General features: G+C 53.5%; 1 protein-coding gene across 2 annotated transcripts; it reads right to left on the reverse strand.

Annotated features, from left to right (window-relative positions):
* Positions 1 to 4,864: 4,864 nt before the first annotated feature.
* On the reverse strand, positions 4,865 to 27,164 carry FHL3 (four and a half LIM domains 3). 2 transcript variants are annotated; one of them, XM_083751514.1, is made up of 6 exons: positions 26,913 to 27,164; positions 8,907 to 9,094; positions 7,521 to 7,695; positions 7,177 to 7,346; positions 6,194 to 6,380; positions 4,865 to 6,084 (listed from the first exon to the last, which is right to left on the reverse strand). In XM_083751514.1, the coding sequence occupies exons 2-6, from the start codon at positions 9,060 to 9,062 to the stop codon at positions 5,933 to 5,935; spliced, it is 840 nt and encodes a 279-aa protein (XP_083607640.1). In that variant the 5' UTR covers positions 9,063 to 9,094; positions 26,913 to 27,164; the 3' UTR covers positions 4,865 to 5,932. The 2 variants fall into 2 exon arrangements, with proteins under 2 accessions (XP_083607640.1, XP_083607641.1); XM_083751515.1 differs by lacking the exon at positions 26,913 to 27,164 and adding an exon at positions 16,111 to 16,271.
* Between the last annotated feature and the right edge of the window lie 636 nt (positions 27,165 to 27,800).

Below are 27,800 nucleotides of genomic sequence, written 5' to 3' on the forward strand. Positions count from 1 at the left end.
ACCACCTTGGATCAAGACCCATTAGTGAGTCCCGACTCCCGACCTATCCAGTGCCCTCCTGGGGGATCCTGTGAAGTTTAAATGTGGCACTGCTGCCACATAAATGAGTCCTGCTGCCACTGAGTTCAGATGGGAGGGAGGAGGGTGTAAGAGGAGCTCCCACCCCCAGTTCCTCATTCTCTTCTCATTTGTGGTGGAACAAAGCATATTTTTAGGGTGTTGCTCCCCTGTCCTAGTTTCTTATTCTTTATTTTATATTTTGGCTATAAAGGAAAATTTTGTAATAATTGCATTCCGTTGTGTTGTATTCGTGTTATTGAAATACCCTCAAATGCAAGATTTTAACCTACCGTATTTTTCGCTCTATAAGACGCACTTCCCCCCCTCCAAAAATTCAGAGGAAATGTGTGTGCATCTTATGGAGTGAGTGCAGGCTCCATGGCTTCAGTGAAAGCAACGCAAAGTGTCCGAAGCGCAGCGGGAACGTTCCCGCCGCGCTCCGGAGGCTTCGCATTTCTTTCGCTGAAGCCTGGAGAGCGAGATGGGTCGGTGCGCACCAACCCCTCTTGCTCTCCTGGCTTTGCTTTGCTGAAGGGGCGCTGCGCAGAGAGGGTGAGATTTTTTTCTTCTTCTCCCCCTCTAAAACTAGGTGCGTCCTATGGTCGGGTACGTCCTATAGAGCGAAAAATACGGTAAATGTTCCGAACGTAGATATAGGAGCTCAGGAGAGAAGCGCTGTAGGAGACAGGCACACAGTAGCAAGCAATGGTCAGTGCCTGGAGCGCCTAGCAGAGACCTGAGGGCACTGGAGAGGTTTGTAAGGGGCAGAGGGAGGAGAGGGGATGGGTGTCCCCTGAGTCCTTGTACCTCAGCCAGGGAGGACTGTAGTGCACTCTCCTTCCCTGAAGGTTTTCAAGCAGAGGTTGGATAGTCATCTGCCAGGGGTTATTGAGCAGTGATTCCTGCATTGGAGGGGGTTGGACTAGGTGACCCTGGAGTCCCTTCCAGTTCTACCATTATATTCTATGACTAAGGCCATGCTTACCCTTTTCCCTGCTCCCTACATCCAGGTTGTGATTTCCAGAGTAATTTCAGGCCTTTTCAAATAGAAAGCTTAACTCCATGTTTGTGCTGAATGCTTCCCTTGCATGTGTGGTTAGGGTAGGGTTAGGCCACTCCCTGCCGTGGGGGAGGAAGCGTCTTACAGCAGCAGTGCAGTGTAGAAAAGTGGTGCAGGGGAGCAAAAGAAGACCTTTAGCAGTAGTTGCACTTTGTAGAAAGCCAGTGTAGTATAGTAGCTGGTGTGTCAGGACACTACTTGGCCATGAAGCTCACCTTGGGCCAGTCACTGCCTCTCAGTGATCCAGAATTCTGAATCCAGAATTCTGCCACCTCCACTTTGCTTTTGAGGTGTAGATCAGCTCTCCGTCTCTGGGTGGCGGCAGCGAGAAAGATGGCAGTGGAGAGGCAGCCCCCCAATGGAGCAGAACATCCCCTCAGCCGAGGAAGAACTCACTGCAGCTGGGGACCCCCCTCCTCACCCATCTATGCCTTCTCCCGTTGACCTGAAACAGCTGCTTCTGGCACTGGCCGGATGAGGAAGCTGCCTAGAAGAGGACCAGGGATGTGGGGACAGGGAATAGAGTCCACTGTTTAGGAAATGCCCTCCACCACCACCACCCCGACTTGTGCTGGGACAGCAGAGAGGCCTATACTGCTGCTGTGGGACAGAAATGTGTGTGACAGGGAGGCTGTGTCTATGGGAAAGGCAAGGCTAGCTGCTAGTTTACTGGGGGCATCCATTCCAGCAGTGGGAGAGCTGGGAAGCAGAGCTCACTCCATTATCAGTTCTGCTGGGACAGGCCAGTCCCATCAGGTCTCTTCTCCCTTCCATGTCATCCTGGGGACAGCCATTGCATCAGTGGCAGAGATGGGAAGCAGAAGGCTCATTTCATCAGCTTTGCCCAGCTCCACCAGACACCTACTGCCCCTGAACTGAGCCAGCTGGCCCATATAGGAACTGTTCAGAAACTGGTGCCTGAATTTGGAATTTGGTTTTCCTCTTCCCTGCCTGTCTCTTTTCCCTTGTGTGTCACGTTTTGAGTTTTCTTTAGATTGTCAGCCTGTGGGTAGGGACTGTCTTGTCTTGATTATACCTAGGCTGCCCTGAGAACCTTTCTTTCCAAATGCTCTAAATAAAATTAATAATAACATGGGCCTGGGGATCTTTGCTCTTGGAACTAGTGAACCAAACCACCGTGGTCTCAGCAACAGCCCCACAGTTGCCACTTAGGCTCCACCTTCCCTGGCTCTTCCTTTGTGCAGACTTGCTGTTGCTGACCACCTGCATGCCCATATCTCAAGCGCTTGCCTGTAGCTCCTTGAGCAAGGTGATGGGAGGCTGGCTCTGTTCTAGAGAGCCTTTCCCTGGAGGCTTTGAGCTGAGGCCGTGTTGTGGTTGGGAGGGGATGGCTGAGTCCACCAGGTGGCATGTCAGGGGTTAGAGAATTCAACTCACAGCCTTGGGTCAAGTTGACTCATGAGCTCATCAGTGTCTAGGCTACATACCTTAGGCCAGCACTCACCTTCAGGTTGGGCAGGCTAAGCCCCTTTTGGAAAGAAGCAAAGCCCTTGTTCCTCTTGCTGGGGGTTCCCAGCGGACAGGTAGAATGTGGTGCATGTCTCTATAACTCAGCACACCTTGATTTGCACATCTCTCTACAATCTTGCCATGCCTCCTGTCTCAGCAGAGCCACCTGTGGGGCACAAACCTTAAGCTGTCCATGTTTCCCCTTCCCATCATCAAAGTAGCCTCCTCACAGCGAGAGGCAATTGCAGAGGCATTCAGGACCATGGCTGGCACCCCTGGGTGGAGGCAGTTGCCATTTGCACTCAAGTCCTGCTTGTGGACTTCTGATAGAGGAACATGATTAGCCATGGTGAGAATGCTGGACCAGATGGGCCCCCTCTGGCCTGATCCAGGAAGCTCTTTTCCCAACACTGCAGAAATTTTAGGTCCCAGGGCCCAGTTTTGCTCCTTGGAAGTATGCCAGTTTTCCCCTCGTGGAGAAGGCAGTGGGGTGGGTTTTGCAAGTAGCCCTTGGGGAGAGTCCTAGCCCACCTCCCTCTGAAACTAGATACTGTCCCAAGGAAGACCAGGCTGCTGCTGGTGGGGACTGAGGACCTCAAGCCATAGTCCTGCCCAGGGTGCAAGTGGCTGAACCAGAGGCAGGAGCATAGGAAAACTGCTCTTCCTGCTGGGACATGGGAGAGTGCCAGTGGAAACTGATTTGAGTCTCTGCCCTGGACAGCACTAAAGGGGCATTTTTGGAAAGGAAAGGCATGCAGACTTAGATAAACAGGGCCAGGTGCCGAGAGAGGGAGGGAGCAGGCAATTGCATGGCTGAAAAAGGCACATGGGTATGTGTAAGATTCTCCCCCTTTCACTGTTCCAAAGCATTTTCTCATTCCAAGACTGTGAAGCTGGCAAAAGGAAGGGACCCAAGGAGGAGTGGGAACCCGCCCGCTGTCCCAGCACACACAGGTCCAAACAAGCCAACAAGTGACCAGCTCATCTCTCCAGGAGAGACTTCCCTGGACAGAACAGGCGGTGGGCATCTAGAACTAACCAGCCCAGTGAAGCAAGCCCAGCATGGCTCACAGGGGGCAGCTTCTGCTTGGCAGCACAGGTCTTTGCCTGATCCAGCGAGGCACTTTTCCCAAGGCTTTAAGAACTGCTGAGCGTGCACTTTTGCTTTGCAACTTAAACCCTTCAGTGGCCCACACTGGGGTTCCAGGGAAGGAAATGTTGAAGTCAGCATTGAGGAGTGCGCTGCAACTCCTAAAAATGAATGGGTGGGGGTGGGAGAGAGGCACATCTAAGAGCAAAGCAAAGGTCTCAGGCCTCACAGACCGCCTTGCAAAGCCTCCTTCCCTGCCTGAGCCACAACGCGCCCCCCCCCATGTCACACAGCCCAGCAGTTTCCCTCCCTGTGGTTCCCCAGCCAGAGGAGCCTCCTGCATCCAAGGCCATTTCCACCCCCACCGTCGCCTTCCAGCCTTGCCCCATTACCTCACCACCCTCCCACTCCCTCCCCACAAATAAATCAGGCAGGCAAAGCAAGTCGTGACCCATTCATGTTGGGATGGGATCCAGATGTTGCCGGCCACAGGCAGCTGGGCCATTTCCTTTTTTGGAGAGGAACGCCAGGCCGAGGGGGATCCCAGGGGCCCAGAGGTAACAAAAGCCTGGTAGCTGGATCTGTGGGGGAGGGGGGAGGGCTGAGCACCCCCCCCCCCGCGCGCTCAGAGCTGGATGGGGGAAGCTGCTTTCAGAAGAAAAAAGGCTCTTCCAGAGATGCACAACAGTTCATTGCCCAAGTTTGCAAGAGCGGGAGGGGTTCCACTGCATCAGCGCGCAGAGATCAGCTGCCCTGGGTCCATGTCCCAGCAAGTCCAGGGAGCGGGACAGGGTTGCAATTTCAAGAATATTTTGTCTTCTGTTTACAAGAGTCCAAGGAGCCCCCACCCTGCTGCAAAGAAGGCTGTATGCAGACAGATTTGGATCCCAGAATGTGTGTGTGTCCGTCCTTCTGACAAACACAGAAGGGGTGGAATTATCCAATTTTCCTTCCAAGCAGCCACAGGGCAAAGTTTTGCATGTTCTCAGCCTGCTCTGAAAGCCACAAATGGGAGGTGAGGTGGGGGGGAGGAGGAGAGACAGGCACTGATTGCCCTGCTGCCTCCCCCCCCCCCCCGCCCCCAATGTGAGAAAATCATTGGGAAATCAAGTGCAAATTCCTGACGGGGCAAATGCAATATTTCCCCCCTCCCTCCCACAAGTTGCTAAGAACGACATCCATGGTCCAGTAACATGGTTTATTATATAAAGCCAGAAAGCGGGGGGCGGGGGGGCAGACACTGGCCAGATAAGGGCAAGGCTAGGAGGAGTCCCCCCACCACCACCTCCGACAGGCAGAGAGAGAGAAAAAAACACACACACACACACTCACTGACTCCCCCACTGCAAAATATCCAAGGAACTGGCTACACAGTACATGAACAGGATGGGGACAAAATATTCCCTGGAAGAGGGGAGAGAGAAGGAGCCAGGAAGAAAGTTTAGGATATAGAGAATAGGAGCCGGAAGTGGCTTCCTGCAGCTGGAGAAGATGGGGGGGGTCACTTTGGTATCGTTCTGGAGATCCTGCTAGGCAGAGCAGCTGGCGCTGAGCAGGTCACAAAGTCACTGTGGGTGGAGAGAGTGCCAAGGCCCACCCAAAGGGTCCTGAGCACCCTCAGCGCCCACCCTGCAAGGGAGACCCACTGCTGGAGCCTTGCCTGTTTTGACAAGTTTGCTCCCGGGTCCACTCACACTCCCCTCCTACCACTGCAGACAACACTTGGAGGAGAAAGATGGGTGGGGGCAGGACCCCTGGGGGGCAGGAAGGAGCAGCACCCTCCCTCAGAGGCTGCTAAGAGGTGGGTGGGGCGGTGCCCTCCCTCCAGCCTCTGCTTCCACCTCCCTCACTTCAAAAGCAGGGAGAAGGGGGGACTCTTGGCAGGGGGGGAGAGCTTGGAGCTGCTAGCCCCAGAAACTGGAGATGCCACCCTAGAGGTTCAGGGGGCTGAAGGGGCTGCGATTGCTTCAGACATACATTCCCCCCTGCATCCCATGCTGGGATGGCCTTGCATAGACAGGCTTTACTTGGCTGCAATAGCAGGAGACAGGGGACAGAGAGAGGGAGCGGCCTCCCACCTCGCAGCACAACCTCTGGGGACAAAGTTAGGGGGGCATGTGGATCCAGCCCCCGAGGCCCAGCCACAGAGAGGCAGGGAAAGGGAAGCAGGGAGGGAGAATCCTCTCTGCCCCACTGCTGCTGCTGCTTCAGGATGCAGGAAGCCTGGACGACAACCGGCACCAGGCCCGGCCTCAGAGGTCGCTAGCGCAGTCGCGGCAGAGGATCTCGTCGTTCTCCGGGATGAAGCCCTTCCCCACGAGGGAGGCGGCACAGCGGGAGCAGCTGAAGCAGTTGTGGTGCCAGTGGCGGTCCTCAAAGGAGACATATTTGCCCCCTCCAAAGCCTGGGGGGAGAAAGAGAGAAGGATGGAGAAGGGGATGTGGGCACGGCTGGGACTTGCAACAGGGCACCCCTCCCTGGCCTCTGTGGCTCCGCCCACCTCCCGATCTCACCTGTGATGGGCTTGGTGCAGGCGCTGCACTTCTTGGCGTAGAGGCTCCCAAAGCACTTGACACAGTAGGGCTGGTCTTCCTGAGAGGTGAACTGCTGCCCGGCCAGGGGGGTCTGGCAGCTCGTGCAGACGAAACACTCCTTGTGCCAGGGCTCATCCCGGTAGGTCACGCCTCCCTTGGTCAGCGACTGAGCGGGAGAACAGAAGAAAAGTCCAGTCCAGCATCTTGCCCTCACACTGGCCAATCGGATGCCTCCAGTGCAATGGCAGAAAAACAACAACTACATTTTGAAGCTGGAACTGTCATGGCGGCTCCTATGCAACCAGTAATGAAGTTTGGATCACAACCGTTAGCTTCTTCAATAGGGTTGTCCCAACACCTTTACAATGTCTGTGCTGCTGACTGTCAAACTTTGGGATTGTTGAAATATATACAACAAAAATAATCAATTTGTGTTGCGTCACTCCAGTTGGGTCTACTAGACCAAAATTGTTAAGCAATGTGGACTAAATTGCTTCTGGGGGCCCTCTGGGATTAGGGGCTGTGAAGCTTCAGCTTAATTAGTTTCATAGTAGATCTGCCCCTGTTCCAGTGGGAAACCCACAAGCAGAATTCGAGCCTGAGAGCAGCACTCTCCCTTCCAGCTACAGTGGTACCTCAGGTTAAGTACTTAATTCGTTCCAGAGGTCCGTACTTAACCTGAAACTGTTCTTAACCTGAAGCACCACTTTAGCTAATGGGGCCTCCTGCTGCTGCCGTGCCGCTGGAGCACGATTTCTGTTCTCATCCTGAAGCAAAGTACTTAACCCAAGGTAATATTTCTGGGTTAGCGAAGTCTTTAACCTGAAGTGTATGTAACCTAAGGTACCACTGTACTGATATCCAGAAGCATTGCTGCCTCTTACTGCACAGGCGGAAGAACAGGAGTAATACGCACAGAGCCCCCTATTCACCCACCCAACCCAAGGCAGGCAGGGCCCCACCTTCTTGCAGTGGGTGCAGCGGGGGGCGAACTTGCTCTCGTAGCACGGGACGCAGTAGTAGTCCTTCTGCTCGGGGATGAAGGAGCGAGCCCCGATGGGCTGCTGGCAGCCGCTGCAGAGGAAGCAGTGCTCGTGCCACGTCTGGCCATTGTACTCCAGCTTCCGGGAACCTGTAGTGGGGCATTGCAGGAGGTTGGACTGGATGACCTTTGGGGGTCCCTCCCAAACCAATAGCACTATGATTCTAGGGAGCCCACACTAGCCATGGTGACCCCGGCTGCGGAGGTGGCTCCCCTTGCCCCCCTCCCTCGTGGCTGGGGGGGGGAAGGGGCAAAGCAGCCCACCTGGCATGACCACCTGCTGGCAGGCCACACACTGGGAGGAGAACTCCCGGCAATAGCAGTCGTTGCAGAGCAGCTCCTGGCCCTGGCAGGTGAAGGGCTCATCAGCTAGGGAGCGGTCGCACCGGAAGCACCGGAAGCAGCCCTCGTGGTAATGCCGGTCCTCATAGTAGAGCTCCTGGAGTTGGAACGGAGGAAGAAGAAGAAGAGTTGGATTTGATATCCCGCCTTTCACTCCCCTTCAGGAGTCTCAAAGCGGCTAACATTCTCCTTTCCTTTCCTCCCCCACAACAAACACTCTGTGAGGTGAGTGGGGCTGAGAGACTTCAAAGAAGTGTGACTGGCCCAAGGTCACCCAGCAGCTGCATGTGGAGGAGCGGAGACGCGAACCCGGATCCCCAGATTAAGAGACTACCGCTCTTAACCACTACACCACACTGGCTCTCTGGAGAGGAGAGGTCAGGGGGCAACTGCAGTGACAGGCAGCAGGAGGGGGCTTGTCTGAGAAAACAACGCCCTTTTGCTATGCTCATGGGGTGGAGGGAAGAGGCAAACGCACATCTTTGAGGAGGGGGAATTCAGAGCTCTCCCTTACCTATCTTTCTGTGGAAGAGGCTCTAGGAGGCCAAGAAGCAAAACACTGCTGCATCATAGGGAGCTGGACTAGATGGGCCCTGGGGTCCCTCCCAATTCTATGATTCCCCAAATGTCACCAGTGAGCAAATACAGAAGCAGCCCTAAGCGTGGACCTATTTCCACCCATTTTGGGGGTGCAGTCAGGCCAAATTGGGTCTACCTGCCCCAGCAGCCTCTTCTCAAGGTGCTCCAATGGGAAGCCCCCAAGCAGGGCAGAGACGGTGGCCCCCCTTTCCCATGCTGCCTAGCAGTTAAAGAGAGCCATTGGCCTTCCCCAAGGAGGTATTGTTCAGCTCACCTTGCTTGCTGGCTAGCAAGCAGGGGGGCGGGGGGGCAGGTCATCTCATTATCCACGAGCAAAAGGTCCTCTTTTCCTAGCCTGTCCTTTCCTTGTATCACAGCTGGTCCCTTTCAGGAGGCTGCACAGACACCCATCCCCCTTGCTCACGAACTAAAGAACTCGCTTTAGTTGCCAGAAGGACCTACCAAGTGGGGACCCCCCCCACTCCCCTTAGGGGTGCTGCCTGCTGGATCCATTTAGCACATGCTTGGAAAGGGGAGGAAGATCAGCTTAATCAATGGGACTGCTTGTTACTTCTAAAGGTGCTTGACATGCAGGAGGGGCGCTGCAAAAATCCCCTGTGCTTGGAGGATCCCAGCTCATACCTGGGCCAAAGGCACCAGGAAGACAAGGAGCAGCCACCGCCCCCAGGGTCAGTTGAGCAGAGGCCTCCCCCCGCCTTGCCCCCTCACCCTGCAGTCGTGCCCGATGGGCTCCTTGCACTCATCACAGGTGTTGGCAAAGTGGGTATCATAGCAGGGGATGCAGAAGGGCCCCTCGTCCACCTGGATGTATTTGCGCCCGTAGAGGGACTCCTTGCAGCTGGCGCAGTCAAAGCCTTCAGTCATCCTGCTGCGGGCCGGGACTCTGCACAAGGGTCCTGGGGGAAGAGAGCGGCTGTTAGCCTCCTTGCCCCGGCAGAGAAGAGGGGCAGTAGGAGAGGACTGCTGCCTTGCTGGCTGGCAGACTAGCAAGGTCACCCAAACACTTGCAGCCAGGACTGAAAGAGACACAACTCGTTTCCTCCAACCCCTTGTTGCTTTGGGGTGCTGGTAGAAAGGACAATTCCAAAAGTACTGAATTGCATGCACCCAAATTTCCAGTGCAGCTCCACACACCTCCCTCAGCAGCTCCTAACCCTGACAAGGGTTAAAGTCCCAGTTGGCAGTGACAGAAAGCTGAGCCAAGGCTGTTCCTGAGCTGGTGGGGAGGGATGCGGAAGCCACTCAACCCTGTAGCAAAGGGGAGTGCCAAGTCCCACTCTGGTTTCACAGATCCAGTCACCTCTTACTCTCTCTCTCTCTCTCTCTCTCTCTCTCTCTCACACACACACACACACACACACACACACACACACACCAAGGCCTGTCATTTAGGGCCCGCTTACAGCGGAAGCAGCAAACGTTCCAGGATCTACACTGCAGATCAGGGGCTTAGGAGGACCGAGGTTGCCTCTCCAGCTTTTTGCAGTGGGGGGGGGGCTCTGCTAACCCTCCTGGAGAAGAGGAGCAAAGTCCCCTTCCGAGGAATCAGTGCATTCCCCCAGCCCCGCAACCTGCAGCCCCTTCCTGCTTGTTCCCTGTGCTAACAAAGAGGTCAAGGAACCCTTGGAAGGCAGGCATCTGCTGCTCTCCAGATTGGAACTTCTGCCGCGTGCCTGGACTAGCTGGCCTGGAACCAGAGGAGGGTGAGCCATAGTCCTGGCCTCCAGGAAATTCCAACATTTCAATCCTTTCGAAACAAACCAAAGACAAAGGGGAGGAGGAGGAGGAGGCAAATCTCACGGCCCCCCTGCAATGCTGCTTTGAAACGGGAGTCCCTGCCTGAGCTCCCTTCGGGCCATGGGACAGGGGTAGAGGGTAGGGCACACAATGGTTGGTGGTGCAATCCTATGTGAGAGTAAGCCTCACCAACACAGCGGTGTTTACTTTTTGAGTAAAATACGCATGATTGTGTTAGTACTCGCAACAGATGATTCTATGTAGTGACAGCCTATCACTCTTGTAGAGAAGCCAGCAAGTATTATCTTCAGGAAAAGGGTTACAGTACTTGACCACATCTGGCCCAATCCAATGCTGCAAGCTCATGAACGCACCAGGACTTGCTCTCCAGTAAAAGTAGACTGGGACTGCAATCTTGGATCCTCAACTTCTCCTTTCAGTTTTATACTATTTGTTTTGTAAAAAAAAATTATATACTGCTTACAGTGGAGAACTTTGGGCTCTCAAATTTCTCAAGACCGCCTCTGCCGCTTGATTGCAGAAAAACCTCAAAGCTGTTTACAAAAAAAATTGGTTCTATTAGCTGCGCCTCTTAACGGCCGCCTGACATGCAGAAATTCACCAGGTGAAGCTCTTAATGACATGGCAAGACCAGTGGTGGGAAAAGCAGGTTGCAGCCAGAGATTCTGCACATGTCCTTAGAAGAAAAAATACTTCCCTTCTTAGAGCGGAGACAGAACAGGGCAAGAGAACAATGCAAGGCTTTGATCACGGCAAGCTGGGTGACTATTCCCTTCCTGCAATAATACCTGGCATGTATCAACCCAGGTCAGAGAAGCCATGCTTAAGCTTGTGTGCATTGATGGGACATGACTCCTGGGAGGTTTTCTCAAATTTGCCCTAACGCCTTTATGTCGGAAGGACTGCACAGAACCTGGCAATTACTGCTCTAGGTGGTGGTTCTGCCCACAGCCTCGGCCGTTTTGGAACCTGGTTTTTGGAGAAAAATTACACACCTCCCCACAAACAGGACCCTGCCGTTGACTCACGTGAACCTCTTCACAAACCGAAATCTGAGCAAAGCTTTCGTGAACAGTCTGCCGATGGCAGCTGCCTGGCTCTGGCAAAGCTCAGGGAAGACTGAAAGGGGAATATTATCATCGCTGGAGTATTATTGGTATTGTAATTAAGGGCCTCTAGCAGCAATGATTGAGAAATTAATTAATGCAAAAGCTCAGGGTACTAAAAGGCCTCTCAAAATCAAACAAGCTTACTAAAGTGTTTTTATTAGGTGTATTAATTAATGCAAAATAGCTTTTTTATAGCATATGATTTTGCACTAACTTTCCTTTAGAGAAATTATCAGACCTATGCATTTATATCTCTTTATCCAAGCCCCACCTCCTTTGTAGGGAGATTTGTATGCTTTTCTGTTATTGGTTATCTTTCTGTCTTTATGGTATCTGTCTGGAAATGAAAAAGGAAAAACAGTAACTATTCTTTTTCAAGCAAATGCACTCCTGGCCCTACATAAAAGCCAAAGAGCACAAACTCTGACATGCTGCTTTAGGAAGCTTCTTGCCGTGGGGCCTTGCCCCAAAGCCAGCCGCAATTTTCAAAGAATGAGGAGGAGGAAGAGAAATGACTTCCTGGATACGGGATACAGGAGGAGCAACTCTGTGCCAGAGGAGGCCAGTCCCTTTGCCAGCTGAAACTCTCTCTCTCTGCAACTGCCAAGGCAGCATTAAGCCCAGCCCAGGCTCCTTTCTGAATTTAGAAGAGCCCTGTGTGTCTCCTCTTGCTCACCTAAGAGGGTTGCCAGTGCTACCCCAAGGCAATGTGTGCAACCAAGGCCCACACGCCAGGCTTGTATCAGCTGGACAACTTTGCTTCGGAAACCCCTGAAGGTCAGCTGAGCTCCAGGGTTCAGAATTCCTGCAGGACTTGCGTATGGCCACCCAAGAAGCAAGAGGCATTGTGGGAAGTGGCCTTTCAGGACGAGGGGAAAGAACAGGACAGGCTGCAAGGCATTTTACAGAAGGCACAACACAGAAACGGGGGCTTCTCAGGGTCCTGAAGCCCACTGCCCACAAAGCAACAGAGCCCTCCCAGGGAAACAGAGGCACCCTGTCTCAGCCTTGCACAAAGGGGGAGACACCAGCGGTTGGGTGCTCCCCCAGTAGGCAGGTCTCTCTGGCAAGGGCTCTGCTGCGTTTACTAAGCACCCAAAGGGGAATCAAGTGCCACAACTGTCCCTCGCTGAGCCTCCATCTTTGAGGATCTCCCCCAGGACAGGGCGGCGTCCTGCTGCTGCTGCTGCTGTAGGAGCAGCCGAGTTTCCCTGGTGGCAGAAGAGGGGGGCCGGCAGAGGCAACAGGCTGATATTGCTCAACGACTGAAGGAAAGTTTTCTCCAAATTTGGTCAAAACAGTCCCTCTCGCTGTGGCTCTTTGTTTGGAGAGCTGCAGCTTAGGAGGGAGTTATTTCCAGCGGGAGGGACATAAATCAGGTATCCAAAAGTGAAGGCACAGTGGCAGCTCTTGGGCTGCAGCACAGCCAGCTTTCCTACGTTTGTCCTGTTGCGCCCGATATCACCGCAGTGAGAGTTCAAGGGAAGCCATGGCAGGGAGGGGGAGAGAGTGTGCATCCGAGACCAATCCTGATCCATTTTCCAGGCTATTAGACAACCATAGTCCTCCCCCTGCCCCCCCCAGGCAAGCCCTTCAAAATCTGGAATAGCACCAGACCCTAATGAGCAGGAAGTCACTCAGTTTACCATCCCTCATGCAGGCATAGGAATCCAGGCCATCTGCCGTGGGCAGGGATGCAAATGGCAGCCCTTTGGGGATAGGAAAGGGGTCTCCAAGAGTGTGACTTGAGGGGGCGGGTGATGCTGCAGGCAGGAGGGGAACACGGAGCACCTTTTCCTCTTCCCCCATCAGAGCAGAGGTGGATTGAATTTCCATCTGCACAGCTGAGATTTTCCAGACCTGGTGAGAGTGGGCGCGCACACATCATCTGGTATCAATTACAGTCCCAGCACAAGCCGGAGCTAACTGCAAATCCGTCTCTGCCATTGCAAAATCTCCCCATGGGGACCAGGGCTCCTTCCTTGCCAACTCCTTCCCCTGAGCAGCCTGCAGAAGGAAAGCGGCTCACAGCTCCAGGCTCTGCTGGCCAGGGCACCAGGTGGTATTAAGGGATCTCGGAGCGGGGAGCAGAGTGTTCTTTCAACAACAGGCACTTCGACTTTTTGGTGCCACAACAAACCGTTGCTTGCTCCGAGATGCCAATTTGAAGCAAAACATTCCATCCTCTTGGGAGATGTCTGGAGGTGCTATGGGACACCTGGCCACCTTGAGTCCATCCATTTAGGACCAGGCTAAAGGGTGCTGCCCACACGACCTGTGGAAAACAGCAGGCTCTTGCCCACAAAACCAACTGGACAAGACTGCAGAGAGCAAAAGTCTGGCTTCTCCCGGCCTGAAGGGTCGAGGCTGAGGGAATTCCCTCTGCTTTCTTAGGAGGAGAGATCAGAAAGTCCAGAAACTGGTGGAAATAGCCTAGAAAAGACAAGATCCCTCCGTAAGGAAGGCCTCCAGAGAAGACAAGCGACCCAGTGGCTGGCCCTCACTGCCTTAAAGAGACGATCCAGAGGATGCCTTCCCCAGCCGAGGCACAAGAGGGGAAAAGCTACCTTTGCACACCTGACACCCCAAAGCACCCACCTCATCAGCTTGGCCCCCTTTGGGGTTTCTCGTCTGCATTAGTCAAACAGGCACGGCTTCCTCGCTGGCTTTTTCAAAACCCTGCAAGGATTTCTGCCAAGTTGCAGAACCAGATGGGATCTTGTGCTGCTAAAATGGGTGAGGGTTTCTTGAACTGAGGACCACTGAACACACGAAGAGCTTGGCTGCTGGATCAGGCCAAAGGGGGCCTGTCTAGTCCAGCAGTCTCTTATCACAGGGGCCAGACAGATGCCTCTCTTCTGGAAAGCCACCAAGCAGGTCAATGGCAGGGCTATCCCCACCTGCTACTCCAAGCAGCCCATGGTACTCAAAGGCCTCCTACCTCTGGCAGGGCAGGTAAGACCATGGCCTGGGGCAACCTGTTCCATCTTCCCACATGAGGGAAAATGAGAAGGTGCAACCCTCCCACCAAAGCCCTGCTTACTGGGATCGCGTAGTGGCAGCTTCTGGCGAGATCCCACATGAGCTCTGCGAGATCTTACAGAAAGCCGCCAACACTTCTCCTCACTTCTCTGGTGGTGGCGATGGCGGGCAGGCCCTGACCCCAGCCATCCATCGTGAGCCTGATCACCCCCCATGAACTTGTCCAATTCTCTTTTAAAGCCATCCAGGTCAGAAGCAGGTGGCCATCACTACCTCATGGAGGCCTTCTTCTACTGGAAAAGGGAACGTTTGCTTACAGGCAGGCGAATCTTGGTGGGAAAGGAAGGCTGACACATGCAACACAGAATCTTCCACCCAAGCTCCATGTGTGACATTTTGGCTAGGGTGTGCAATTGATGGAGGCAGATACTGTGAAAGGGCTGATGGAAACAATTGCTAGCAACAGGCAGGTAAGGTAAAAATTCCACCACACACCCACAGGAAGAGCTACAGGGGTGTGGTGGGCATGATCCAAGAGCCTATAAGGGGCCCCCCACCCTGCAGTGCCATGGACCAAAGGGCCTACATTCTGCACAGGGGCCTCACAGGCCAGGTGGGGCGAAGAGGCTGGAGGTGAGTCGCTTTGCCTCACCCACCTGCAGAGAGACAAGCCAGCGACTGTTTGCTCAACTGAAAGGAAACACACACTCAGAGCAGTGGCATCTCCAACCCACCCACACAGGCACAGCTTGCAACACTGGAAGGAAGACGTTTGTCTTCCTACATGCTATGCTGTTTGGTCACAATTTCCATTCGCTGCGCACACAAGCACTTTTTCTGGCCTGCCAAGGTTAGGTGAATCAGAAGGCCCCATAAAAATGAAAATAACTGAAAAGGACATGTCGCCCGCTGGCTTCAAAGAGGGCTTCCTTGCTTCCTCCCTAGCGGATGCCCTGCTTTTTGCACCAGGTGTTAAGAGGGCACAGCACTGGCACCAGCCCTTTTCACAGCACACGCAAGCCCCTCGACATGCCCTTGTCACAAGGGCAATGTGGAAGGAGGCATTCCCTGTTGGGGCCCATTGCCAGTGGGGATGGTATTTCCCCTGGGCAACTCAACCCTCCTTTTCTCAAGAGCACTCAATGACACCCCAGACACAGGCAACCTCCAAATGGCAGTCAAGCTCATAATAGCGGTGTCTGCTTTCCACTGGAAGGCCTTGACCTTCGCTGTTCCTCTGGCCCACACAGCTATCAGAAGCAACTTCTCTCCAACTGGAAAGGAGCTCCCGTATTTGGGAGGCAACCCGAGTCAAGCTCAGACTCCTGACAGTTGGTGAGTCATTTTCTGGGTTTCCTCTAGCACCTCTCTGAGCAGCAGGCTGAAGCATGAGCCGAGGTCCCTTCGGACTCCCAGCCAAGGAGTCGCTGGCTCACAGTCTCCGCGGCGCTCGAGAAGCTACGAAATTACCCCTTTGCGGAGGCTCTGTAACCTCTGCCGTGGTGCGGTTCAAACAGATACCACCAGCAATTCCTCCCAGCCCAGAAAGTTCAGACAGTTTTCATTTTCTGAGTAACAGAGCATTTTTGTCGGGTGAGGTAAGCATCCTCCGGCTGCCAGGTCTTGCTCTCCGCTAGGATTGCTTAAGAGCATTGCTGCAGGAGGTTTGGGTGGTGCTAGTGAGAGAGACAGACACACACACACACACACAGCAGGCGAGAGGCGGCAGGCGGCAGGCAGCAACCCAAAGCAGAAGCTGAAGAAGCAGAAGCGCTCCTCTCCATGCAGCTGGGCAGGAGGACTCCCTGGGGCCTGGATTTCCCCTTTGGCACACAAACAAGGCAAAGTCCATTGTTTTGGGGGGAGGGAGACACAAGGAGGGACAAGGAACATGGTCCTCCCTCTCCAAATGCACGTTCTGAATGCATTCTCACCGAAACATAAGAAGAGTCTGCTGCTGGATCAGGCCCATGGCCCATCTAGGCCAGCATCCTCTTCCCACAGTAGCCAACTAGATGCCCTACTGGAAAACCTACAAGCAGGATGCAAGCACAAGAACTCACAGGGCTCCTTTGGTTTCCAGCAAATGGTATTCGGAAGCATGGCTGCCTCCAACTGTGAAGTGAGAGTAGCCATTGTGGCTAGTAGCCATGGATGGCCTTCTCCTCCATGAATCAGTCGAATCCTCTTTTAAAGCCATGCAAGTTAGTGGCCATCATTGCCTCCTGCAGGAACAAGTTCCATCATTTTAACTACGCCCTGCTTGAAGAAGGACTTCCTTCTATGTGCCCTGGAAGACAAGCTAGGGCGTCTGTGTCTGCAAATGTCTGCGTGTGCGCACAGTCCCAAGTGTGAATGTGTTTGTTTTCCACGGTTTGCTGCTTTTAAGTTATATGCAGCAGGCAACTGGGGAAGCATCAAGTCCCACTCATGTATCTTTCCAAGTGCTGAAAAATATGCCCAAGTGCCCTGTGCTGCAGACGGCATTCATATCCAGTAAGTGATGAGATTCAGGCCATCTGAAAACAAAAGGCACTATAAGAAACCCATGAAAAAGGGTCCTGATGGGTTTGTCAAGGGGGAGGTTGCTGTGCCAGAGAATGGTCATCCAGGTGGACAATGTCAGCAGGTGAGCAAGCAGCGTCTGAGAGATGCAAGTGACACATCACAAACAAAGCTGGGGGCAAAAAAAAGCAGTGACAGGGAAGGAAAACCATTGATGCCGAAGACCCCCCCCCCACTTCAGAATGGGGGCCCTTGCCTCTCTAACTGTGCCTGAGCCCTACATCAGACCAAACAGAGATGGTCTTCCAACCTCCCCACCCCACCCCCCGCACACCACCCATTTCTCCTGGAGTTTGGCCCCTCATCTCTCCAGACCCCATGCAGAGACCTCGGGGCTGGCAGGAGGGGCCTGAAGGTTGACAAGGAAGGCAGATGTGAAAATCCTCCAGTCTATTTTTTGCCCCTGCACGATCCAGGCTCAAAAAAGAATAGGGAGGCATCTCCCGAGGATGGTGAAAGCAGCAGGTGGGAAAGGGCAGGCTCTTAAATTGGGAACGCACCAAGACAGAGGGGGTCAGCTGCCTCTGACATTTTGTGCGGCCACGTGACGGGGCACAAGGGGGACCCCTCTTCAAGAGCTGCCTCTATTCTGGAGTTGTATTTTTAGTCTGGGAGATGCCAAACATTCAATGAAAGTGTGTGTGTGGTGGGGGAGAGAGATTAGAGACCTGGAGGCAGCAACTGTTCTTGGCTCAAGGCTGTAGCTAGAAAGCAGAGTGGCAGGGAGGGTGTCCTGGGAGGGCTAATGCCACCAACACCCACCTGCCAGGCTGCGAAGGTGCTGAGATGGATCAGTCGCCCCAGAGAAATGTGGAGCTTACAGGAGGTGCTGCAGCCCCAGAAGGTAAAGCTACCCCAGTTGGGAGGCGAGAAAACTTTCTTTCCTGGGCAGCTTTAGAAGGACAGGGTCCCTAAAAAGCAGCTGCCGACACATTACACTCAAGCTGCATAGAGGCACCCTCTGTGCAGTGGAGAAGCCTCCGTTTCCCACCACAAACTTTCCCATGATATGCTGAGAAATGGGTGCAGAAGACACAGGTCCGGAGCGGTATCTGGGCAGGGGTGCTGGGTTGGGTGAAGGAGCCCAAGGGACCAATGCAATGAAAAAGGTCCCTTGAACCTCTCAGTCCAAACATCCAGAAACACTTTGTCAAGAGCAGCATGAAGGTTTTCCAAGCTATACGGAGGTTTTTCCTCTCTTTTTCAGAAGTACAGGTCTGGATCTGTTTGAAGCCTCTTAAAACTTTCCTTCTGGGGATACCCAGTTCTGCAGAGAGGCTGGGGTTGGAGTAAAAACATTCCCAGCACCCTCACACAGCTATGATTCCCAGGGGCTGCTGTGACAGTCAAAAAGGGTTTCCATGCGATTCAACTCTGCTCTGCAGACATGTGGGCACAAACACTAAAGGGTGTGTCTGATGTCACACGCAGAGAGAAAGAGCACGCCTCACCCAGGGCATCCAGCAGGCCCCTCTGTTGCACAGCACGGAAAATGCCTGGAACAAGTCCAAATCCCAGGCAGGGCTGAGCCCCAATTGCCATCAGGGGACCAGGCAATAAAGGCTGGGAGCAGCCCAGAGAGCTATTTGGACTTCCACCGCCAGATCTCTCATGAAAGGGCTCTCTCAGGGGCTTAGGAGCTTCCAAAACTGATGGACGGGTGGAATAGCCTATAGAAACAGGGCAGAGGGCAATGCTTGCAGCTCCTGGCTTGGCTGGAAAAACCCCAAAGCAGCCCCCGTTTCCGGGAGAAAAGCAGAACGGCAACAGCCTTGCTGTACCAGGAAACCCTCTGGGGCCAAATGGGGACCTCCCAACGAGGAACTTTCTTTGGATGAAAGATGCCCCATCCCTGTGAACCCAGGATGTCTCCTGGGAGGAAGGAGGAGTGATGGTTCCCTGGAGGAGAGCTGGAGAAGGAACATTCCAGGCTGCTGAGTCAAACTGCGGGGGGAGAAAGGGGTGGATGTTGTGGCTGCCTCACTAGCCGGAATAATTGCCAGCCAAAGGTAACCTAGGGGTCTCAGAGCGGGCCTGGGTGTGCACTGGGTGAAGCCAGGAGGAGCTCCCCAAGGGCCATGGGCCTGAGGCTGGGGCCAGCTTGAGGAGCTGTCCAGGGTCACAGACACTCCAAGCTTTTCAGGCTCTGCAAGAAATCCTGGCCACTATTCCTCTTAGGGACACTGTGAACCCTCCATATGAAGTTCATTGGCCAAATAGGAACACTGAAGTCATTTCCCAAAGTGGCTGTTTAAACCCTGAGCATAAATTCAGGCAGCCCTTCAGGAGGCACCTTTGACCTTCCCAGGAGCAAAGAAAAACCAGCCAGCATGGCCCCTTACATGACCTCCAGATTGCAGCAGAGCCGCCCATCACCTTGAAAGGCAAGCACAGGGGAGCTCCAGCCCCAGCCACCTTACGAAGCCTTGTTCCCCAAAGACAGCAGTATGCTGGGGCAGCACAGCAGACCCGAACAGTCCTGAGCTGCCCCAACACGCCCTTTTTCCTCCAAAAGGAGGTGCTCTCAGCAGAAGAGCTTCCACCAAAACACACCAGAAGCAGCAACAGAGCCTGTCCTCAGCAAGACTCCTATGGCCCCATCATCACTCAGGTGCAGGCAGGGTGAGCCCAGCCAGGCACGTAGCTCCAGAGAGGAACCCCCCCTCCCCTGGATCCACCTTCGTTAATGATTTCCTAGTGCTCAGAGACATTTAACCCTTTCGGATGTCTCCCCAGTCAGTTACAAAAGGAAGGCAGCTTCTTCCCACCAAGGCAGGAGCAGCCAATAAAGAAGGAAAGAGCTGCTTTTCTGCCATGGTCAGACCACCCCCCCGGAGGCCTGTGTCCACTTCTGGGCACCACAAGGATATTGACGCGGTGGAGTGTTTGCAGAGGAGGGCGACCAAGATAATCAAGGGTTTAGAAATAAAGCCTGAAGGCGAACAGTTGAGGGAGTTGGGACTGTTTAACCTGGTGAAGAGAAGACTACCTAGAGTAGGCAGGGCTGAATGTATGTGAGAGAGACAGACCCGAGAAAGGACAATGAGCTCAATTTAGTTCTAGGACTGAAAGCAAATTCCTGGGCTCAGAATGTTCTCCAAGGAATCCAGTGTGTTAATTCGGTGTCTTTGCAACCGGCTCTGGTTGGCAGATCTTGGAGTTCTAGTAAAAAGAACAAGAAGATCTGACAAGCCTGAAGTGCACCCACCTCCCAGAGGTCCTGCTTAAGTTTTAAATGAGGTGGGGAGTGCTGTTGGCTCAAGCCAGCCTGCCTATGGCTGGGAATCTGGATTATGTGGGACTGTTCACGCTACAAGTTACAGAGCAGCGATCCAGACAAAGGATGTCCTGCATGCCCACAGGAGCACCCATTTGCAGGATGGGCCCTGGCACTGAACACAGATGGCACTGTGACTGAGCCCCATGGAAAGAGTGGGCAGTATGGTCATCCCAAGCTCCTGGGGTGGGACACGCTGCCAGCTGGCCTTGTAATGACAGGCAGGGTGATGGTTAGCAAGGAGAGAACTACCATCCTTTCCAGCTATGAGGCATCAACACTCACTCTACCTTCACTGGTTCCTCTTTGCTGCGACTGGCCATATTTGTAGCGATGAATGCCAACAGAGAGGAAAATCCTGGCTGTGCAACAATGGAAGCCCCACTGAATCTGTCATCAGAGGCAGCTGCTTGGCTCCAGCTTGGCAATGGAGGGCACTCCATGGGGAGAGAGGCCAGGTTGCTGGGGTGGGGAGGGGAGGTTTTTGCAGATCCCTCTGCTGGGATTCCAAGCTGCTTCCATTTCCTGTGCCACATCCTCTTGCTGGGGGGCTGATTCAGCAAGCAATTTCCCCTCTTGCCATAGAAGGGTGGCAGGCAGGCAAGAGAGCTTATTTGTGGCACACTGAGCGCAGGCTTGGTTCTAGTTTTCAGAAAACACTGGGCACCAAGAAGAAGCAAGACTGTCTGGCCTGCCCATGTGCTGCTGGGCAGAAACACTATTGACCAGAATTTTTTGAGTTCTGGACTGAAAGGGTCTAGTGTCTCCTGCTGCAGGGAATCAAATATGGTATTTTAGTAGAAAAGGAGTGTGCCTGCAAAGATGATAGACATGTTCCTAAGAGATGTTCCTACAGCCAAGTCAAGTCTGTGGTGCAGTGGTGACAGTGTCAGCCTATGACAAGTGACACCAGGGTTTGAATCCGCACTTGACCATGAAGGTCGCTGGGTGACCTTGTGGACCAGTCACAGGCTCTCAGCCTAGCCTACCTCACAGGGATGTTGTGGAGATTAAATAAGAACGGGGAGGAGAAGCAGGTAAGCTCAGTGGGGAAAAGGTGGGATATTAATTCAATAATAAAATAATAATAAAGGAATAAATAAAAGAAGTCATTCATTTGTCTTTAACATGAGAACACAAAAAAGCCCTGCAGCTGCATCATAACAAAGGCCCCTCTAACAGATCAGCAGGTTCTCTCAGCAGCCAATCAGATGCCCCAAGGGGAAGCCCACAAGCAGGATCTGAGACCTGTGATTCCCAGCAACTGGCATTCAGAGGCAGAGCACAGCCACTGTGGCAACTGGGAATCAATAGCCTTTGTCTAATCCTCTTCCAAAGCCATCCATAATGGTATCCATCACAACAAGTAGGAGTGGATTGCATCCTTTAACTTGGTGTGCTACGTGAAGAGGTCTTTGCTGCTCTTTGAATGCTTGCAAGCAGCAGCAGCCCAGCAGAGCATGGACCTTCCTCCCAGTCACCTCCAGCCTCCTCTGTAATGAGTCACTGAGCACGAGTCCCTTTAAGAGCTGAACAAATAAATATTAGTAAAAATGAGGAAGCCAACAGAGGCTGGGTCTGCACTCTGCTTCTTCTGCCTTGCACATTTCCCACAACAGGAAGCCCCACATCCGCTGCCTTATTCCAGCAGGCTTCCCATGTGGGGAGAAGCAGGATGCAGAACCCCCAAACCACCTGCAGCCTGTCCCTGCCCCTCAACTGGACAGCCCTCTCCACGTCTTGTGCAGAATCGCTGTGTCCCACTCGTTATGGGTACAAGCAACGCCGCCAAACAAGGTTTGTGGTCAGAATGTCAGACTAGGCCCTGGGAGCCTAGAGTTCAAATCCCCACTTGGCCGTGAAGGTCACTGGGTGACCCTTAGGCCAGTCACTGCCTCTCAGCCTCTATTTACAGGAATCTTTTGAATTCTGGACTGAAAGGGTCCAGTGTCTCCTGCAGGGAATCAAATGTGGTGCTTTAGTAGAAAAGGAGTGTGTTCGCAAAGATAATAGACAGCCAAGAAGATGTTCCTACAGCCAAGTCAAGTGTATGGTGTATTGGTGAGAGTGCCAGACTACAACCTGGATGAGACCAGGGTTTGGATCCCCATTTGGCCATGAAGCTCACTAGGTGACCTTGGGCCAGTCACTGCCTCTCAGCCTCACCTACTTCACAGGGTTGTTGTGGGAATACCATGAGGAGGGGGAGAACCTTGTACACCACCTTGGGACCCTTGCAGCAAAGGTGGGACATAACTGTGATAATAATGACGCACATGGCTAAGAAATGGTTTTCAATAGGATTTGGAGGCACCAGATTCTGACACGCCAAAGCTACACAGCGAAATGTGTGCCAATCCCACCACCAAGCCTACAGGGCGTTCTGGGGACATCCCAGAGTTAAGCTGTGCTCCATACCACACAGCAACTCCTTTTTGCACATACAGTACTCTTTCTGTGCTTCCAGTAGTTGTCCAGCAACCAGACTGCCCCACAAGCATGTGTGAAAGGCCCAGGATCCTGCCCCCGAGGTCCCTATGAGGCATAAGCACAACCGTGAAGCCCCCAGGAGTTCTGGTACTCAACCTCCTATGAAGAAGGGTTAAGCGCCGAAGGAGCCACCCTTGCCAAAATCCAAACCCTGCCCAGGAAGGGGCATCTCAGCACAGAAACTCTGTGTATCAGGTTCCCCTTTGGGAGCCAGGTGCCTAAACTCAGCAGTTCTTGCCTCCCAGCCTTGGAGAGCCACCAGTTTCAAGAGCTTGGGGTTGATCAGCTGCTTTGCATGCAGAAGGTATCTGGCAGTGGCATCTGCAGGGAGGGTTGGGAGAGACCCCTGCCTGAAAGCTTGGAGAGCCACTGCTGCCAGTCAGTGTAGACAATACTGAACTAGCTGGACCAGTGGTCTGACCTGGTAAAAGGTAGCTTCATATGTTCATATCTCTCATTTCCCTAAGCATCAGGGTGATAGCAATATCTGCAGCTTCACCTTTTTCCAAATGCCTCTCCTTTCAGAGTGCAAATATCTATCTCACAGTTATATGTCTTTGGATAAGTGATACTAGTAAAAAAGAGAGAGAGCATGAATTGCCGCCACCACCACCATCGCAAGCTGGGTCTCCTGTGGTCCAGGCAGGCTCTGAGTGCCCCAAAGCAAAAAGATGCTTCTTCCAGGAAAGGCACCCACAGCCTTGGCAGCAGAGGAAGAGTCACCAGACGAGGTGCCAGATTGGCATCTCCAATATGATGCTGGCACCGTCTCAAATAGATTAGTCAGTTTATTGTCTGTAAGTGGATTCCTTTGTCTGAGGATCTCTTGGCGTGATAAGGCAAGGCTGCCCCCAGAACACTGATGCAACAGCAGCCTTGGAGCCTGGCCTCCAGCCTAGCCCAAAATGACAAGGAGCCTCCAGCGCAGAAAGCGCAGGCTGGCTGGGTATGGTCAAGGGTTCAGCCCCAGCTGGCCTCCCCTAACTGAAAGAGGAGAGTCAAAATCTAGCTATGATGAGGCATCTATGCAAAGAGACCACGCTGACTTCCAGCTGCAGGCCCAGCACCCAGCAGGTTGCACAAGCCTGTGGGGGCAGGCCAGGTTTGAGCCAGCAACACCCATGTTTGTCAGCTCCTTAAAACGCCGCCCATTTAGCTAAACAGACCTGTCCCTTATGCTCAGTGCTGCCATAACAAGAGAGGAGTCTGGGGCAATGTCTCCAGTTCTAGACCAAGAAGAGGGCAACTTAGGTGGCATGCACACCCATTTTACAGTTTGCTTCAGCTGCTTTTACGCAAAAAAGAGACGAGAGTATTCACACATCATAGGAAGATTCCCCTGCCACCCAAGCGTTGAACCAGAGTGAAATCACATTGGGCTCCTTGGAAGCTTATAAGAAGTCCTACAAGAGGAGTTTGGACAAGCTGCCCAGTAGATATTCTCCTGCCATGTTTTGCTGCAGAGCAAGAATGAGATCCTCAAGTGGATTTTGGCAGGCATGGAAAGCATCCCTCGATGGAAAGTCACAAGTGTGAAGCTAAAAGCAGTGGCTTTTTGTGAGAAAGGCCCTAAAGCTGGATCAGGCTGAGGGCCCAACTAGTCCAGCATCTTGTTCTCATAGCAGCCAACTAGAGAATCAGTGTGGTGCAAAGTGTTGGACTAGGACCTTGGAGACAGGGGTTCAAATCCCTACTGGGTCATGAAGCTCACAGGTTGACCTTGGGCCAGCTAGTCATAGTCTCACAGCCTAACCTACCTTGCAAGATTGTTGTGAGGACAAAATGTGGAGAAAGAGTAGTATGAACTACAGCACCTTGAGCTCCTCGGAGGAAAGGTGGGGTTCAATGTGTTTCTCAAACTTGGCTCTCCAGCTGTTGTAGGACTACAACTCCCATCATCCCTGATCACTAGTCCTGCTAGCTAGGGATGATGGTGTTTGAGAAACACTGCAAACTAATCAGATGCCTATAGGAAGCCTACAAGCAGGACTTGAGCGTAACATCTACTTTCCTCACCTACGATTCCCAACAACTTTGGAGGCATACAGCTTCTGACAGCGAAGGGAGAACATAGCTTTATCCTTCCTGAACTAATCTAATTAACTTATAAAGCCATCCAAGTTGGTGACCATCAATAGAGATTGTGGTAGCGAATGCCATAATATAACTATGCACTGAGCAAGGAAGGACTTCCTTTTGTCTGAACCTCCGAACATTTAAAGTCAGGAGGCAGCCTGGGGACTCAAGGCTTCATATTTCCTATCAGTTTCTTGTTTGTGCAAAGGCAGTTGTTTTTACTGCATTGCATTTTGTATGTGTACATATACACACACACACACACATATACAAACGTGCGCACACACACTCTAAACTACATTGGAAGCCATTTGGATGAAATATTTTAATTTAAGAAAACCATGTAGGAAATATATTTCTCAGCCACCCTGCTGACTCAAGATGAAAAGGTGTCCCCATGTGCTACAGAGATGAGCCCAGTCACCTTGGGGCATAACACAAACTCAGAAAAGTGGATTTCCTTGTGAACAACAACAACACATCCTTCCTTTCCTCCAGCCCTGAACTGTCCACAGCTGGACAGCCCAGAGACACCCGCAGCAGCAGCAGGAAGAGAGGGCAGGCTTCCCCTTTCCGCAGGAAAAGCAAACATGGAAGGCAGGGTAAAAGAGCATGGTGGCAGTGGAATGAATCTGGAAATCCTGGAAACTTGATACCCAGCACACTTTTTCAAAAAAAAAAACAATGCACAAAGCATCTGTTCACAGGGAGTTCATTTAAGCCAGTAGCCATAAAAACAAAGGAGCTGGAATGAATCTGTTTTCAAATGTTGTGGGTGGGTGGGAATGTTAGTTAAGACATTAACAATCAAGAAGCCTGATGCTTCAACTCAATATCTTATGCCAAGTCAACTGTGGGACCCTTCTGGCCACCGCTGGCTCCCCTGCCTGAACAAAACTTATTTGCCATATTCGCTGTGCTGTCTCCTCCGAACCCTGTAATTGGAGCACCTACATTCCCAAGATTGCCAATTAGAGCATGGTCATATTTAGGGCACACCCATTTGGGACAGGGTCTGCACTGGGATGGAAGAGAACCTGACTGAATCATTGACCAAAACTGTCATCCTGTGGAGAACTGAAGGGACATCTGGCTGTGCTCCTTTCCCACATATAACCCCCTCTCCAATATTTATTTGAGCGTCCAGAACTCTCAGTTGAGGGTTCAGCAGTCACATGAAGAAAATCCTCTCTTGGGGGAGGAGATTCATAACACACGAAGCAGCAACCTGAACCTGCGGATATGAGCTCCCCCCACCCTGCAAATCCTGTAACACATCCAAAGGAGATGGGGCTGGTGTTGAAGATGGACACAGCCACATGCAGCAGCTGGCGGGGGGGGGGTGTAACCCGGACCCCCAAGCTCAGCTCTCAACTGGTCTTTGCCACTCACAAGACACGGAGTGGAAAACAGATCAGAATGGAAGGGGTCTTGGGGGAAGGCAAGGGATTTCTTGTCTTTATAACTTGGTCTTACTCTCAAAACCTTGGAGAATGTTGAGGGCAGGCATACCCTACCGTTAAACAGGGTCAGGCTGTCCCAAGCGCAGATTTTGGGGAACCTTGGCAGGGCCACCCCAGGCCAGCTATTTAGCACAAAACTCTTAGTGGTCGTCGGAGTTTTCTATGATAACCATCGGCAGGGATGAGTCAGCGCCATTTGGGCTTCCTGCCTCAGGTACTAAAGGGGGGACACCCCCTACCAAAGCGCCATGGAATCCCCAGGTATTATTCCAGCTTTCGGCAAATTCCCCTGCCACGAGATTTCTCCCGCATCCTCTGACCCACACGGGGCTCATTCACACATTTGCTTCCGACGTGAAGAGTGCAGGTGGGAAAAGGCCTTCCGGAGACGTGGAGACCCCTGGGCCTGTTTTGTCCCCCCCCCTCCCCGGCGTTGTTGGGCCGGCGCGCTTTGTCTCCGCGCGTCGGAAGCTGCACGGGACGGGGAGGTCCTCCCCACCCCCTCTGCCCTACCTGGGCGAGGCTGCACAGCGCGCTTCTAACCGCGAAGCCGGGGAGGGGAGGGGACGCCTCCCTCCGCCAAGCTCGGTTTTCAAGCCCCCCGGCAACCGCGTCTGGACGCAGCGGCAGCTCCGCCTTTGCCGTCGGGGAGGAAAGTTCCAGGGCGCTTCCCCCTGCGGGCAAACTTTCGCTGCCTCCCGGAACCGGTGAGAGGACCCGCTGGCCCGGGGGTCAAAAGGGTCTCAGCCCGCGCCCGGCGTGGGGGAGGTAAAACGGGTCTAAGCTCTTTTTGCGCGCGCACACCCGAAAAAAAGGACGCCTTCTTCAGTCGCGCAGGCAGCCGAGGAGTCGCGCGTCCTACTCCAGCTGCTCCTGCTGGCAGGCGCTCACCACGCGGAGCCGGCCAGGGTGCGAGCGCCGGGAAACAAAGCCATGGCGGTGCCATCACCCCCTCGCCCCCCGCCTCGCTCCCTCCAGCCGCCGCCGCGCCCACCTGCTGCGCCCTGTCCAGCCGCGGCTTCGCCAGAGGCGCTCGGCTTGTCCCTCTCTCCGCCTGCCCGAGTCGAAGTGGCGGCGGCTGCGCCTGCTTCCCTGGCCTGCCCTCGCGGGGCGGAGCCGGAGCCGCCGCCGCTGCCCACTAGGGAGGGGAGGGGGCCGCCGTCGCTGCCAAAGGGCCCGCCCAGCAGGAGCCCCCTGCCGCCGGCCCAGAGGCCTCCTCGCCGCGGCTTGGCCCGGCTTCTTCTTGGGCGCGGGGCAGGCTGCCCCCGACCGGCCTGCCGGAGGGGCAACAGCAGCAGCAGTCATCGCCGGGCGTCCGTCCTCTTGATCCTGCACCGGGACTGGATCAAGGCGGCTCTGCTGGCCCGACGGTGCCTGCCCTGTCCTGGAACAGTAGCAAACGCAGCATAGAGTACAACAGCCCTAACGCGGTGGCGGGTGGCGGCATCGCTGGTCCCGGAGCCCGCAGTTCCATTGCCCCGGTGCGCTAATTCAGATCAAGGCGCAAGAGGCTTCTGCTGCGGGTTTCCTGGGAAATGAGCCCCCCTATACCCCGAATTTAAATGGAGCTCACGTCCAAATAAACGTGCACAGGATTGCGGCTTTGATTTTATACTGCTCTTGGTTATGTTATACTAAAAGTAAAGTTCCATTTAAGACAGCCGTGTCCCGTTTAAGGCAGCCCGATCCATTAGGACGACTCCAGTGGACTCTTAACATAGTAAACAAAAGCCCTCCCCGCTCCGATGCTGCTGGGTCAACCCTGAATGCGGGCTCTACCCGGGCTTAGCCTGATAAGTCGCATCAGACCTCTGCTGCCTCCCTCCTCTTTGTGGCTCTGGGTTGAATTCCCTCGAGCCGGGCTTTCCTGCTTTACAAAACA

Source organism: Podarcis gaigeae (genome assembly GCF_964106915.1).
Source record: "Podarcis gaigeae genome assembly, chromosome: 8".
Classification (NCBI taxonomy): Eukaryota; Metazoa; Chordata; class Lepidosauria; order Squamata; family Lacertidae; genus Podarcis; species Podarcis gaigeae.